The 15,781-nt window shown below is 40.2% G+C and overlaps 1 protein-coding gene across 14 annotated transcripts in view; it reads left to right on the top strand.

Annotated features, from left to right (window-relative positions):
* The window catches only part of CEP63 (centrosomal protein 63), a 73,733-nt gene extending 60,273 nt beyond the window's left edge, over positions 1–13,460 (top strand). For 10 of the 14 annotated variants that reach the window (XM_033404073.2, XM_033404071.2, XM_033404070.2 and 7 more), the window contains 7 exons: positions 257–394; positions 3,014–3,128; positions 4,005–4,202; positions 5,890–5,976; positions 9,899–10,104; positions 10,882–11,161; positions 12,940–13,460. In XM_033404073.2, coding sequence (XP_033259964.1) covers positions 257–394; positions 3,014–3,128; positions 4,005–4,202; positions 5,890–5,976; positions 9,899–10,104; positions 10,882–11,161; positions 12,940–13,098 — 1,183 coding nt within the window. In that variant the 3' untranslated portion in view covers positions 13,099–13,460. Of the gene's footprint in view, positions 1–256; positions 395–3,013; positions 3,129–4,004; positions 4,203–5,889; positions 5,977–9,898; positions 10,105–10,881; positions 11,162–12,939 lie in introns of those variants that run through there. The other 4 variants (XM_033404076.2, XM_033404077.2, XM_033404075.2 and 1 more) reach the window with 3 other exon arrangements.
* The last annotated feature ends 2,321 nt before the right edge of the window (positions 13,461–15,781 follow it).

The raw sequence follows: 15,781 nt of genomic DNA, 5'->3' as shown, positions 1-15,781 counted from the left end.
TTTTTCCCTTGAAAAACAGGCCAAATTCCAGTTGAGAAAGTAGTAGACTGTTGCTGACTTTTTTAGAAGCATCATCTCTGCCTCTTTACTCGCCCAGTTTTTTGTTTTGTTTTGTTTTTTCGTAAATCAGGAAACAAACTGAAGAGTTCTGAAGAGTTTCATTACCAAAAAGAGTTGGGAAATATGAACTGGCTGTGTGTTGCTTTTGTTTGCAAAGATACAAGGCGTTTAACAGTCCTCCTGTGGCTTCCCATAGGTCACTGGAGGAGTCTCAGGCAGAAAGGAGGTATGCCTCTCAAGGGCAGGGAGACTTAGAGAATGTGCTCTCCCGACTGGATTTTACCCACACTAGTGAAGAACTTCTGCAGGCAGAAGTGACTCGTCTGGAAGTCAGGTACGTAATTACATACATTTCAGAAACACTCAAATTGTTAGAAACTATTTTCAATCATCATATTGATAAAGTAAGCTAATATAACAAGTGAAAAAATTTTTTCCTCTCTATCATTCACAAACGGCCTAACTTCTTATTTCATTGAGATTAAAGGAGAACTGTAAATCTCAGTTAAAGGAGAACTTCCTAATATTCTTACCACCAAACCTACCAGTCAGCCTGCAATCTGTCTGTGTCCTTAATCTGTTAGAGTGAATGAATCAGTGGATGATGTCTGTGCTCCTAAGACTCCACTTACATACTGATTCTACAGCTTCTCCTTTTCTCTTTTACATCATCAAGTTTTTAATCTCTGCTAAATCATTTCCACTAGTATAAAATATGTTTTAATATTCCTCATCTTGGGAAAAAAATGAAAATCCTCCTTTAATTCTATACCCCTGTCAAGTTCTTTCTGTATTTGTCTGCTGTCCTTTAAAACCAAATTCTTCAAAAGAGGTGTCTCTATTGACTGACTGTACATCTTCACATTTCTCCTGTGCAGAAGGCCTTCAGTTAGGCAGCCTTTCCCCTCTACCAGCCACATCACTGGAGCTGCTCTTGGGAAGATCTCCCTGGACACATGGTGCTCCTTCCTTCTGTGCTGAAATGCTGTTGATATTTCCTAGTGTGTTGATTGAATCCTGACTTATGCTATACCATGCCCAGCTCACTTGTATCACCATACTGTGAATTTTTTTATCATCCCGCTGAACTTGCTGATTGGGAAGAGTTTGATATTTTGTTTAAACGTAAATCATGGTCATTTGTAAAGTAGTATTTTCTGCTGTGTAGAAGATAAAAATAAAATAAATAAACTGTTAGCCTTTAGGCAAACAGATAACCAAAAAATTGCTGTTTTACCCTTTTAAGTACAGTAATAAGTTTTTTGTCCTATCTTTAAGTAATATATCTTTTATTTCTGTTTTTGCAAACCACTAACTATTTTCTTTACATATTAAATATACATGCATACACACACAGAGTTTTTGCTTTATTTCTTTCTCACCTTGGAATACTTAAGATATTCTTAGTTGTCATTACTGAGGTATATTTGCATACTTTAGATTGAATAAAGTAAAAGCTTAGTATTCTTATTGACATTAGAACTAATATTTACATTTTTTATCCTGATTTTCCATTGATAGACTTTTTAATGATCTTTTACATGTTTTGCTGTGCTCTCAGCAGGCCCTGAAGGCTTGCCTCTTGTTTCTGACACACTGCCTCTTGCATTGTGACCTGGTACACTTTAGTCTCTTTAGGCCTCGATTTTCCCATCTGTAGATAGGACAAGATTATCTGATTTTCTTCTCGCTCTACCTCAATGTTTGACACACTGTAGTCACATTCTAAGTACCAAATAAATAAGCATTCTAGGATTTTTAGAAATAGGTAAAGTTGGAATAAATGGATACAAATACCAGTGTTCAGTAGTAAAACAAAGACTTTCAAAATTATTTTTCTGTATCAAAAGGCAAGTAGAAAAATGAACCCTTTTAGACAGCTTATTTGTGTTGTTCAGTTTGAACAGAATATTCCCTGAAACAGGAACTGTAGGAATTTAAGGGATTGTTTCTGTGTTGTTGTATTGTAGAGATGGTATTTTTGAACGATAGCTTATCTGGTAAGTTGGCTGTGTGGGTGAAACAACCTAGATAGTTATTAAGCCTGTATTGAACAGTCTGGAACCAAATGATGCAGGGCATAAGGGTATGGTGGGCAAGCTTAGAGGGAGGTAAGAAGTAAAAGACATTATTTTAATCATAGAATTTGTGGTTCGAGAAACATAATATGCACATTAAAGGACCTAAGAGCAATTTAAAGTGAAAATTCTAGAAAATGTCTACATTCAAGCTCTAACAATTGAAAATAGACTGTTTTTAAGGTAATTAAGGAATGAGGGTCAGTGTGGCTCTATCCAGGTAAATGTTGATCTGACTCTTGAAAGGGTGTTGACTATCCATTGCCTTGTAGGAGGGGAAGGTGCTGTGTGGTCAAGGGGATGGTGTGTGAAGAGACAAGAAGTCAGGCTTAGCAAATGGCACACGGCAGACAGTAAAGCCTAGCAATTTAGCGGCAAAAAGACTTTATTAGTAGATATGAGCTGTGAGATAAGAGAGGTATGGTGCCCCTGAGGTTCTTGTATCTGATGAGTGATTGATTCTTAAGTAAGGGTGACAAGTTGGAAACTCTTTGAAGAAGATTCTTTTGGCAGCTGTGTGTAGGATGGGATTGTAATTAAGTTGGTGAAGACTGAGATTATGATGCAGCTCCTGTACAACTAGAGAGAAAAAAACTACCTAAGTTGCTATAATCTTGAGAATTTTGTAACCAGTAATATTCTAAGCAGAGAGAAAGAATATAGGTAAACACAGAACTCAAAAGTATCTCCAGAAGTGTGAATTGGATTTAGCTGCCTCCAATGATAAGGAAATCAGAAATGAGTTTTATTTTGGGGTGGGAGGTGATGTTTAAGGGTATTTCTTGGACATCAAGAAGGTAAGGTTAGATAACTCAATTTGTGGGTTTCAGGGTTTTGTTTTATTTTAAATATGTGACCTTAATTTTGTCATACAGCTTGGAATCTGTGAGTACGACATGTAAACAGCTGAGCCAAGAGCTAATGGAAAAATATGAAGAACTAAAGAAGATGGAAGTGCATAACAATGAGTACAGGGCAGAGATTAAGAAGGTAAAGGTCCGCATGCCTGGGATCGCAAAGCCCTTTGTGTTTATGGACTGAGCTGTGGGTTGAGAGGTTACAGGAATTATTTTTAATGAGAGAAAAATGTAACCCAGAAGCCATTTGATGCTCACGAGTAGAGAGTACCTGGAAGGTGCTTAGGAGAGTGTCTTTCTGTGTCATCCCCAGGGATGCCGTGTAAGTATTTTCAAGAGAGTTGAAGCCTGCCCCTTTGAACTCTACAACGTTATTTTAAATGTGCCTTGATGAAAAGTTTTCTAGAAGCTACGCACCTTCTTGCTTGCACAAGCACATGAACATATTATATGAGCTGGCATTTAATATTTTCTTACTGACCAAAGGTGGTGATGGATGTGTATTCTCTTCTGTGCTGTGGGTAGTTATATCCTCATTGGCATTTGATGTGTGCAGAGTTTGTCTCTATGTTAGTGGGCCCTGGCTGTCCTGTTTGTTGACTCATATTTTTTATTACTTCTTTGAGATTACTTCTAGCCCCTTTCTTCCTCTTGCCTTTCTGTTGTCTTCTGTGGACCAGGAAACTATATAAGCAAAATTTTTAGATTTGCAACTAGAAAAAGAATGAAGGTGACAGGTGCTGTCCTCTAAACAATGTGGCTTCGACTTTGATACTGGTTCTCAGCATTTGAGTAAGGCATCTCTCCCTGTTTTGAAATCTAATAGGTAATTGTGGGTATAACCACCTGACCTTCAGTACAGATATGCAGCTTGGTAAATTGCTAATTTTCTGCAGATTTAATCAGGGAAAAATTCATGTCTTGAGGTAAGGTAAAAATTACTTTATTATTATATTTTTCTATCTAACATGTCTTCTCTTAATTTTTAATGCCTTCTATTTCTTTGTAGTTGAAAGAACAGATTTTGCAGGCTGAACAGAGTTACAGTTCTGTACTAGAGGGAATGAAGATGGAGATCTCCCAGCTAACTCGAGAGTTACATCAGCGAGATATCACTATTGCTTCCACCAAAAGTTCTTCCTCTGACATGGAGAAGCAACTCAAAGCAGAGATGCAAAAGGCAGAAGAAAAAGCAGTAGAGCACAAGGTGAAACTAGAACAAAAATTCTCTTTATTTGAAGTTTGTTTTTTAAATTTATTTATTTATTTTTGGCTGCATTGTGTCTTTGTTGCTGTGTGCAGGCTTTCTCTAGTTGTGGTGAGCGGGGGCTACTCTTCATTGCAGTGCGCGGGCTTCTCATTGCAGTGGCTTCTCTTGTTGCAGAGCACAGGCTCTAGGCGTGTGGGCTTCAGGAGTTGTGGCACGCGGGCTCAGTAGTTGTGGCTTGCGGGCTCTAGAGCTCAGGCTGAGTAGTTGTGGCGCATGGGCTTAGTTGCTCTGCGGCATGTTAGATCTTCCCGGACCAGGGCTCGAACCCATGTCCCCTGCATTGGCAGGTGGATTCCCAACAACTGTGCCACCAGGGAAGCCCCTGAAGTTTGTTTTTGAAGATTCAATTTATTAAAGGTATATTCCATAGTAGTTAATTTAGTAAATTTTTATTAGCCCTCTTCTTCAGGCTAAGGGTAGGCTGGTTAACAAGCAGTCTAGTGGAGATTGGTGGGAGGTGAGAGTAGATGAGACAAGTGAAGAGACCCTCTCTGTGGTGTGTAGGGTGTGTATTAAGGCTGTGCCACGTTCGCTGTGACAGACCAGAGTTCAGACAGGGCGAGTGGTCAGGGATGAGACTGGAAAGCAGTGACCTGCTCCTGAAGGGCCTGCCCACCCTGTGCAGGAGTAAAAGGTCTCTGTGGTTGTCGTGTGGAGAATAAGTGAGGAGGCAAAGAGACTCGGATGCTGTCACAGCAGCGAGACTGTGGCCCGAGCACTGCGCCAGGGAGGCAGAGGGAAATGGATGCATTCTGGAGAAAATCGACTGGGCTTTGTATTTGATTGGACCAGGAGAATGAGTTAGACAGAGTTAGGAGAAGATGTCACTCAGGATTCTGGCTTGGGCAACTGAATAGGAAGTGATGCTCTTTAGTGAAATACAGAAAAGATAGGGAGCAGGTTTGAGGAGGATAATGAGTTTGTATAAAGGGTACATAAAATGGGCAAGCTGGGACACTGGTTTGAGATAAAGGCTGGACTTCCATATGGAAATATCTAGTAGTCAATTCCACAGAAGGCCTGGAGTTCAAGATTAAAATCAAGGTAAGACATTTAGTTGTGGAAATCTTTGCATGAAGTTGGCATTTGAAACCCTGAGAGACTTTGATATTATAGCGAGAAGGCATAGAGTATGAAGAGGAGAGACTTGCACCAAACTTAGGAATCTACTCATTTAGGGTAAAAAGGTGTTGGAATGGAGCTAAAAAGAAAAGTAGCAATAAGGAAGGAAATCAGGTAGTTTTCACAAAGGAAGTAGGAAGGCAGGGAAGGAAGGAATCTTTTCAAGTAGGAAAGGCTAAGCAGAAAAGCTAAGGAGAATGAGGACTGAAAATAAGTTTTACTGCCTTGTGAAAGGAGTGCAGTCCACATGATGCTGGAGGTGGAGGCCAGTAAGAGGAGTGCTGGGGGTTACCAGTGCCTGATTCATCTTCTTAGAATAGTATTCTAATTGCATGCATATGAATTCATGTTGAAACACCTTTTCAACAATCTTTCAGAAAGTATTTGTATATATGAATGAAGAATGTGACCTCGCCTAATGAAAATTACATGTGGAAAAATTTTATAAGATGCGCTTGATTTATTTGTTACATTTATTTGTTTTTTGCTTTTCCCTTCTCAGGAGATTTTGGCTCAGTTGGAGTCACTCAAGTTAGAAAATCATCGTCTTTCTGAAATGGTGATGAAATTGGAATTGGGTTTACATGAGGTACATAAATAGAAACTTAAGTTTTTCTACTATCCAAGCCTTTAAAGAAATCACTTTGTAAATACTGATATTGTAAAGAGAAAGTTAAGATCAAACTATGAAACAATCCTTCTGCAAAAACTTTCTCAAATGAAAAGAAGTCAAGACAGTGATGGGAGTGAGCAAAATATGACTCTCCACTCCAGCAATTGGAAGATTTAAAAAAATATTATGTATGTGATAAAATACATAATGTGTTCTTAATAGGGAGAATGTATGTAAAGGGCTTAGCATAGTGTCTGGCATTTAGTAAATATACAATAAATGTTTGATGCTGTTATTATTATTACTGAAATTATTGTGTTCACAATATCTTTTCATTATAAAGTATATGATCTTTTAAATAGTTTGGTTTTAGTTATATTTCTACAAGATATAGTTCATTTCATCAAATAGTCTAGAATCTTTTATGTTCAGAGTATTTTACTAGACAATGTAATGGACACAAAGATGAATTAAGGTAAGATTCTTGGCTTTACAAGGTTGAGGGTAATCTAGTAGGGAGGATAAGAAATGTAAACAAACTGCTGTGAAACCAGAGAACATGATCAGCTACAGTGAGTTATAAACTGTGTGGATGCTCCTTGAACTATTTTGTTATAAAATCTATGTAATTTTCAAAATGACCCATCTGATCTGACCCATCTTTTCTTGATGTAGGTCAAATGCCCAGAGATTGTAGAAATTATTTTTTTCTGTATTTCCAGAGAGTGTGTGCCTCCAAAGATTCATGGTGACACAATGTCCCTGTTTGCTCCTAAGTAGTTTTAGTTCCACACTCATGGATTATGGAGGCTGTGGTGGCAGAACATGCAAAAAACTACATGAATACGTTATTTCAGCTAAAAGAAAATACGGGGGACCATTTTTATAATATTTTGAGAGGGTGAGACTCTCTTAGCGTCACAAAACCATAAAGAATTTTACAACATAAGGAATTTTACAACATAAAAATATAAAATTTCTGGATGACAAAAGAGCCCATTAAAAAAGACTAATAGACTAGAGGAAAACAATCTATTAACAGATAAAAGGTTAATATAAAATATTAATATATAAGGATTTCCTGTAAAGATAATAAAAAGATTGGAATCCAGTAGAAAAATGGGTAAAGGACATAAATAGATAATTCATAGAAGTAATGCAAAAATCCAGTAATGAAGAAAAGCAGTTACACCCCTCTAATAATCAAAACAAAAGAAATAAATATTCTTTTGTTTATTGGCTTGACAGTGATTTTTTAAATCCAGTATAGCCAGTGTTGGCAGGAATATAGAGGAACAGGCTCTTCAGTGCTCTGTTAATGAGAAAGTGAATTGACATAGCTATTCTAGAGGGCAATTTAGCAATATCCATTAAACTGTATGTAAATACATGTAGCCTATAAAGTCCTGAGTCATGTGCTTTTCTGATTTTGATCATCATTGTTTTCCAGAAAGGTCGTATCAGTTTGCATTCCCAAAGAACCCATCCTGTAGGAGCAAAGGCATAAAAATGGTCATTTCAGTGTTGTTTGCAATATCCAAAATTTTGAAAAAAACTAAATGTTAATCTATAGAGGGATGGTTAATCATGACTTTCTATACTAGGAAATATTATGCCATCATTTAAGGTGGCAGATGAATGTGCACATCTAATCTTGCTCCCTCCCCAAATCCCTCTAAAACTATAATGAAAGGATTTTTTTTTTTTTTTTTTTAAAGCACAAACCTACAAGGATGGAAAAAGTGGGAGAGGAGACAACAGCTAAACATTTTGTAAGGGGGAAGATGGAAGGAAGGAAGGAAGGAAGGGAGGGAGGGAGGGAAGAAGGGAAGAAGAGAAGGAGGGAGGAAAATGACTTTATATGCCCTGATTTAACCCAGTACTAAGCTAGTGGTGGAGAAAACCTAGAACCAATCTGATTTGCACCACAGAATCTTCAGAAGGCTCAGGATTTGGCAATAGCTGATTGACAGAATCTTATCTTATGCAGTGATTACCTATTCATATTTAATAGTTGGGAACTCTCAGGGGTGCGTAAGCCAGACTATGACCAGAGAATCTGTTCAGCTTAATTTCTCCTGAAACCTCTATCTAACAGTGGTGATAATGTCCTTTCTTTACACAGCAAGGTGTGTGCTTGCTATGCACTTTTTATATTACCTTCCACATTCATTTATCTGTAATTGTTGATAGTAAAATAATAAATTTGAGAAAAAATTAAAAGATGCCTGCCTGGCAAAAGCAAACATTATCTTCTTTTAAAAAGTATATTTAAATGACATCAGAAATCAGACTCTGGCGGGGGAGAATCCTGTTAGCAGTTTATACTTCCTCTGGTTTTGAAGTTACACACAGTGTAAACATGGTGTACGTATTAAGAACAATTATTAGAAAGTGCCGTTTTGCATTTTACCTTGGAGGAAGGTGATATTACTTTTACAAATGAATATTTTAGCTAAATAACTGTTTTAATAAAAGTATCTAATTATCTTAATAGTAAAAGCAATAGCTCTGATAAAGTATTTACCACAGTAAAAATAAAAATTGACAGTAGTTTATAGTTTAACTCCTATGTCCTGCAAATTTTTTTTTGAGATTTTAGCATTTTGTAACTTACTGTCACTGCTAGAACAGATAGTTAAATGGTTTTATTTTAAGATTTATTTTTTTGCTAGGTACATTCTGTTTGTCAAACCACTGTTTACCAGCTTATTTTCGGAAAGTTCTTTATAGAAAAGACCAAGCTAAACATCGAATTAAATTCCAAAGAAGATAACCATAATTTTTCAGAATGCTAATGAAAATATTTTGTCATTAGAAGAAAATGGTCCAGACCTCTGTCTTTTTAGGTACCGTATTACCAGGAAACACCTAGAATTGAAGAACAATAAATAATCACAGAATTCAGACCAGATCAGAGTAGTCATACCTACCTTATCCTTGAATACTGCCTTATCATGTCCAAATTTATTTCACATACCAGAATAGGTGCCAACATTACGTAAAACTCTTTAAGACCAGAGAGTTGTTTATTTAAAAGTTGTCCCTGCCAGCCAGAATTCCTTTTCAGAGCCTTATGTCCAAATTTCTTTCTTTGAAATAGGTCTTTTGATTTTCTTCCACAGGTGTTCTGGGGCTATTCAACCTTCTCTTTCCTTTTTTTTTTTTTAATCAGTAGCTTTGTTTTTAAGTTAAAGCGTAGTTGTAGAATTGTATAGTATAGTTACAATATTATATTAAAGTGTACAACATGATTCAGTATTTTTATAGATTATAGCCCATTTAGAGTTATTGTAAAATAATGGCTTTATTCCCTGTGCTGTACAATATATCCTTGTGGCTTATTTATTTATACATATACATGCATTTGTACCTCTTAAACCCCTACCCCTATCTGGTCCCCCCCCCCTCCCCTCTCCCCATTGGTAAACCACTAGTTCTGTTTCTGTTTTGTAATATTCATTTGTTGGTTTTATTTTTTAGATTCCACATCTAAGTGATAACATACAGTATCTGGATTTCTCTTTCTGACTTATTTCACTGAGCTCAACGTTCTCTTTCTTGAGGAAGAATCCATGGCTGCTATTTTCTTTCTTTTTCCCTGTTTTTGATTCTCATCCGTAGCTTTCTTCCATCCTAGTTCCAGCTTTCCTCCAGTTCCTTGGATATTCCTTGGCACATCAGGGAAGCCCATTGTGCTCCTCGTTTTCTGCCCCTATTCACTGTAAGAAACAGAACGTTGTTTCTCTTTTAGGGGACCAAAACCAAATCTTCACTTTTTCCTGAGTAAAGCCATAGATTAACTAGTCATAGCTGAAAGTAATTTTCCAACAGCAGTATCACAGATTACAAGTTATTCTTGTATAAAGTAAGTGACTCTAGTATTCTTTTTTATTAGGCAAAAGAGGTTTCACTAGCAGACCTCCAGGAGAATTATACTGAGGCATTAAATAAATTAGTGTCTGAAAATCAACAACTACAGAAAGATTTGATGGATACCAAAGCTCAGCTGGAGATTTCTACTCAGATTTACAAAAAAAACCAGGACAGGATCTTTAAACCAACACACAGCAGAGTACCTGAGTTCAAGAACATGGAGTTCAAGTAAAATTTCTTCATAGTTTATTTAAAATATATATCTTTATAATATAATTCTCATTTCTTTGAGAATAATTTCCAATTTACAGAAATTAAACCTTCGTCAAAGGACTCTGTTTAATCCTGAAGTACACCGTGCACAAGTAAAGCTGTTAGGTTAAGAGGTGCAGGGGTTCTAAGCACTTTCATCGAGGCTTCTGGATGTAGGTGCAAATGGCAGCCTATTCCACTGAGCCTCCTCATGCCGCCTCCTACCTCTCCAGCCCCACTTGCCCCATAAGAAGTAGAAGTTGGCTTTTTGTAAAAAGCTTCTTTTGTATTTTTGGTCAACTAATGATAGACTGTTACCTAAGAAGTCAGCATTCAGTGGAAAACCACCTGGCTTCAGCTCCTACGGTACGGTTTACACGTTTTCCTACCGGGAGCCTTTGTTGACACCCTCACCCCCACTCCCACCTCTTCCCCAGATGAAGGTAAGGGCCTTCTCTCTGCACAGTGCTTCCCTCTATCCTAAGCACCAACCACACGGGGTCACCCTGGCAGCTTGCTTATCTTCCTTGCTGTATTGTAAGTGTGTGGGGGGCGGGGGCCTGGCGGTGGGGATCGGGGATTGGGGCCGGAGTGAGGGAAGGACCATCTGGTTGGAGCCAGCTGCTCATTTGGTAAATTACAGCCTTCTTAGCCTGGTCCTGTGAGTTTAAGTGAACTTCAACAACAAGTATGTTTTAAAAGAGGAAAGTTGCTACAATGTTTATCTGTTTGATTTTCTCATCTGCTATCCAGGCCAGCCAGTGGCCAGCGCAAGCATGATGGGATGGAGGCTGAGCACTACAAAGCAGGTCTTCATTCTACGCAAGGACAAGCGTTGGATAGCGTAGAGGCTGTGTCCTGGGGCCTCACCCCGCCGAGTCATCAGATCAGCCCTTGCTGCTCCACCATCTCTCTGCCTTCTAACTTTCTGTGCAAAACTGACTCTTTGCCTTCAGTGCTAGATACAAATGAAACCAATTTTTCTGACACTGTCTCTGAAAGTATAAATGACCAAGAAGACTTTATATATTCGGTATGGAGACTTGCTGAGCTTACTAGTGTATTAAGTTTATTTAGTTTGATTTTATTTTTTATTTTAAGGTGGAGCAGTATTCCCCCTCCCACCCCCCTTACTGGTTCTCTCTCTTAAGCAGCCTTTGTTATCCTCAATTATTTCTGTCTTAAGGTTTTGCTTGTGAAGACACTTGTCCACGACTACTTTTCAAAATGCATCTTAAGAAATATAACATAAGTTATAGGTATTCATTTCTTTTTAGCCTGAATGGGAAATTCCATTCCTGCCTTTTTCAGAGAGGGTCAATTTTGTGTTGGGATGATTGGTTCAAGGAATATCTCTGCCTGCCAAGATAGTCCTGGGGCATAGACAGTGGGGAAGGAGAAAAGGAACGGTTGGAAAGGGAAAGAGGTGGGTAGAGGCGGGGGAAGGAGTCGCATCTGACGTGTCTAGAACATGGACTGGGTGCCACACAGTGGTGGCCCTGGTGTCAGAGGCTGCCTTTCCATGTGGACTGGCCCCTTGTTCTCACAGCTGCTGTGAGGACTCCACTCCCCCATCTTTTCTTTACCTTCTGTGCTGAAGCACTCGCCTCTGGCCATTCATTCCCATCAACCTCCCGTGGTCGTATACCTGAGAAAGTTCAGTATTTTTGACTTTTTAATGTGCCAGCAAGTCCATGGGAAGGTTTTCTTTTAGTTGTCAAAATATATGTAATATATGTATTTCTGAAATCCAAAAAAGTCCTGACAACTAACTTTCTTCCTAAGTTTGTCAGCAAAACTTATTTGGCGCTGAAACCTCACCTGGCCTGAACTGAGCTGATGTGATAGTATGTATAGACTTTATTGATCCCATTTAGCATTTTACTTCAGAAATATCAATGTGTTTGATTATGGGAGTTACCTCTGACCCCTCATGAGTCTGTATTTGCGAATTCGTCTACTCACTAAACTGTAACCCCTGAGCAGTACTCATGAGCACTTCCACAGTCATTCGTGAACGTGTGCAGAGGTGCACAAAATTTGAGTCACTGGACTTGCGTGTTTCCAGCTGAGGTCAGTCAAGGTGGCACTTTGCCCTCTTGTTTCAGCTCTTGTGCTGAGTTGAGATACCCAGAGGATGGAGCCCCTGGGGGACAGCACAGTGCAGTGCAAGAAGCTCAGATGCTGGCGTTGAACAGGGTTTGAACCCCAACTCTGGCACCCTTTAGTGGGGTGGCCTCGGGCAGGTCACTAAACACTCTCAACCATGTTTTCTCTTTTGTAAAATAAAGAAAATAGAATCTACTGGATGAGTTGTTTTTAGGAGTTAGGATTATAGTCTATGTGAAGTGTGTGTGTGTGTGTTTCCCATAAGAACAGTGTTTCAATATTCATTAATTCAGTGTTTGAGATGACTTTCATAGAAAATAACTACTGCAAATGAGGATTGACTGAACTTGGTACATGTGACCTTTCTAAAATCTAAATTCTGAAACCAGTGGTTTCAGATAAGGCACTGTGGACTCAAAATTTGGAAGAAGGAAAGTATTGATTTTAACTGATATCTAATTTATTATAGGTAGCTTTTCTATGCTTTAAAACAAAAGTAACATTCAGATTTTAAAAGTGCGTTTGAAGTAATAGGCATTAAGTATTTCTCTTCTGGGGTATAGAAGGATATACAAATGCTTTCAGAGGAAAGCATTTTTTAAAAATCACCTTTTAATATTGCTAGTTAGAAAATATCATGAATAATGTGTCTTAGAAATATACTATTCAACTTACGTGTGTCAAAATGTGTTTCTCTTCTAGCGCCCCTTGCCTCTGTCTCCTCTTGGTTCAATAGCCACAAGATTTTTGGAAGAGGAGGAACTGAGGTCTCATCACATTCTAGAGCGCCTGGATGCGCATATTGAAGAACTAAAAAGAGAGAGTGAAAAGACAGTGAAACAATTCACAGCCCTAAAGTAGCCTCTTAAAAAATCACAAACTTGGAAATAAAAATAAACACCGAAGAGTTACTGTCATCGTGAAGTAGCGGCTCTTTGAAAGGCCAAACATACAGACACCATAAAGATGAGATGTACTAATAAAGCTGCCATGAGGAGTCTGAGAAACTGATATTAGCTCTAAGGTGTTTTCACTGCACTGGTTTGTTCGAAGGACTTTTTCCAGCAATAACTTGTAAATAAACCACTTTGCTAGACTTTTTCTCATGTTAATATTTATTATCGTAAAGTGATACTTTCTCATGCTGACTTAAATGTGAATAGCTGTAGACTAACTAAAGATTTTATGATTCGTGTTGAAAATAAAGTAACTATAGGAACTTCCTCTGAGAGCAGTAGCATTGTATGTAGTGGAAGCATGGATCTCGGACTCAGAGTGATCCAGGTTGGTGTACTGGTTTTGCTTCTCATTAGCCAGCTGGGCTGGTAATGTGTGAGGTTGGGCCGAAGTGTGTAAAGGGGCTGAAGGACTTTGACAGGAAGCCTTCTCTTGCTCAAAACACAGGGGGAGGAGAGAGGTGGGGGTGGAGCCTGGGGCTGGGTTAGTGTGGGTGCCTGGGGACACACGGTGGAAATCTTGGTATCTGCATTTCTGAGGAGAGGTTTAAAGGGGAGACGGAGCTCAAGGTGCAGGGGCATTTGAAGCCACAGAGAGCTGAGGAGGAGGAGGGCAAGGAGAGAGAAGAACAGAGCTTAGAACTTGGCCGCCCTGAAGGACACCGGCACAAGAGCATCATGCGATTAGACCCAGCAGAGGAGCTGGAATGTGCGACTAGAGACCAGAAGGTGAGGTGTAGGGCTCTTGCCACCAAGGATGGGGCTTCTGTGATCTTTCCCGTCAGCATGGAAACATCCTGTTATTCTTTCTTTAAAGCAAAACAAAACCTCGGTTCCATATCCTCCCTATCTACTGCTGCATACATTTGCTCCCCTTCACGCAGACACCTCTGGTGAGAATTGTCTGCAGTGACTGTTCCCATCATCTTCCTAACCCTCTCCATCCCCACTTCCCTCCCTGAAACTGCTCTCCTGCTCTAGAGGTTGCCAGTGACCTCCTTAGTCCTGAGCATCATTTCACACACTTGGCCCCTCCCTCTTCCACTCCTGGCTTCTTTGACCTGACACTCCTGCCCACTGGCCACTCCATCTCATTCTACTCTTGTGGCTTTTCCTCTTCTAAAGCCCCCCCCCCCCCCACCCAGGACTTCCATGTGGGTTTTCTCACTCAACATGCTCTTCCCTAGACTGTTCCATTCAACTTCAAGCTTTTAGTACCATCTGTAGACCAGTGACCCCTGCATTCAGAGCTGATCTTGACCTCTCCCCAGAGCTGCTGCCTTACATATTGAACTGCTTATGGAATAGCTTCACTTGAATGTCTGATAAGCATCTCAGGTTGAACATTTCCAAGAGAGAACTCTCGATTCTCCCTCTTGCTTAGGTTCCGTGTCAGGACAGCGTCATGTGTGCCGATTGCTAGGAGTTATACTTAATTCCTTCCTACCCACACGTCTGTATCCAAGCCATCGGGAGGTCCTCTCCATGCTGCCGCCTATCTCAGGTCCAACCATTTCTCTCCTTGTCACGGCTGCCGACCAGTCACTCACCTAGGTTCTGGCAGTAGCCTCCTAATTGGTACGACGACTCCTACTCTTGACCCCACTAATTCATCCTCCACGGCGCCTCCGGAGATATCCTTTAGAAATGTAAGTTAAACACCGTCAAGCCCTCAAAGGCTCCTTACTGCTCTCAGTTTAAATCTGAATTGCTTGTCATCGCCTACAAGGCCCTCAGTACCCCGTGCCCGCCTCCGTCACCCGCGGCATCATCGTCCTTCCCTCGTGCTCCAGCCACGCTGGCCTCCTTTCTGCCTCTCGAGTGCTGCCAGCTGTAACCTGTGAGGGTTGCTGCACTTGCCGTTTACCTGGTGTCCCTTTCTCTCACCGTGCCTGCCATAGGCGCTTTCTCCAAAGCCTCCCTGACTGCTGTCTCCAAAACCTGCTTCGCCCAGCTTCTCTCGCTCCCTGCCCTGGGTTATTTCCTTCACAGTACTCGCCACTCTGCAGTCATTTTGTTACTTGATTTACGTTTTTGTCTATTCTGCCTTTAGAATTAAGCTCCTTGAGGGGAAGGACTTGGCAGTCTGGTGGGGCCCTCATCTCTCCACACAAGCCCAGCACTTGGAGGTGCTCAGTTCAAAGAGCAGTGAATAAATGTCCTTCCTCAGAGGCAACACATTTTCCCTGTGAGTCTTTGTGCATGCCGTCCCTTCAGCCAGCCCCTCTTCCCACATGCTTCCACCCCCACAACCCCCATGCCCTTAGTACCTCGACTGGCAAGAATTTCGTACATCCCAGGAGGAGTTCCTCGTTTCTCACAGCGCCCTGTGTGTGCGTCTCTCAAAGTGCTGAGCACCCTGTGCTTCCTCTTACAATTTCTGTCTCTCCCGCTGAACGGAAAACTCCTCAAAAGCAGGGGCCATCCTCAGTCAGCAGGCTGCCTAACACATAATAGATACTAAGCAAACACGAGGTGGATGAAAATCACCACCATTCTAGCTTTCATTGTACTGACCTCTAAAACGGGGATAATACTTCATGGGGTTGAGAGGATTTACTGAAAAGGTATTTCTGGGAGGGCTTTGC

Source organism: Orcinus orca, chromosome 5, assembly GCF_937001465.1.
Source record: "Orcinus orca chromosome 5, mOrcOrc1.1, whole genome shotgun sequence".
Lineage (NCBI taxonomy): Eukaryota > Metazoa > Chordata > Mammalia > Artiodactyla > Delphinidae > Orcinus > Orcinus orca.
This window is presented reverse-complemented; position numbering and strand designations above follow the sequence as displayed.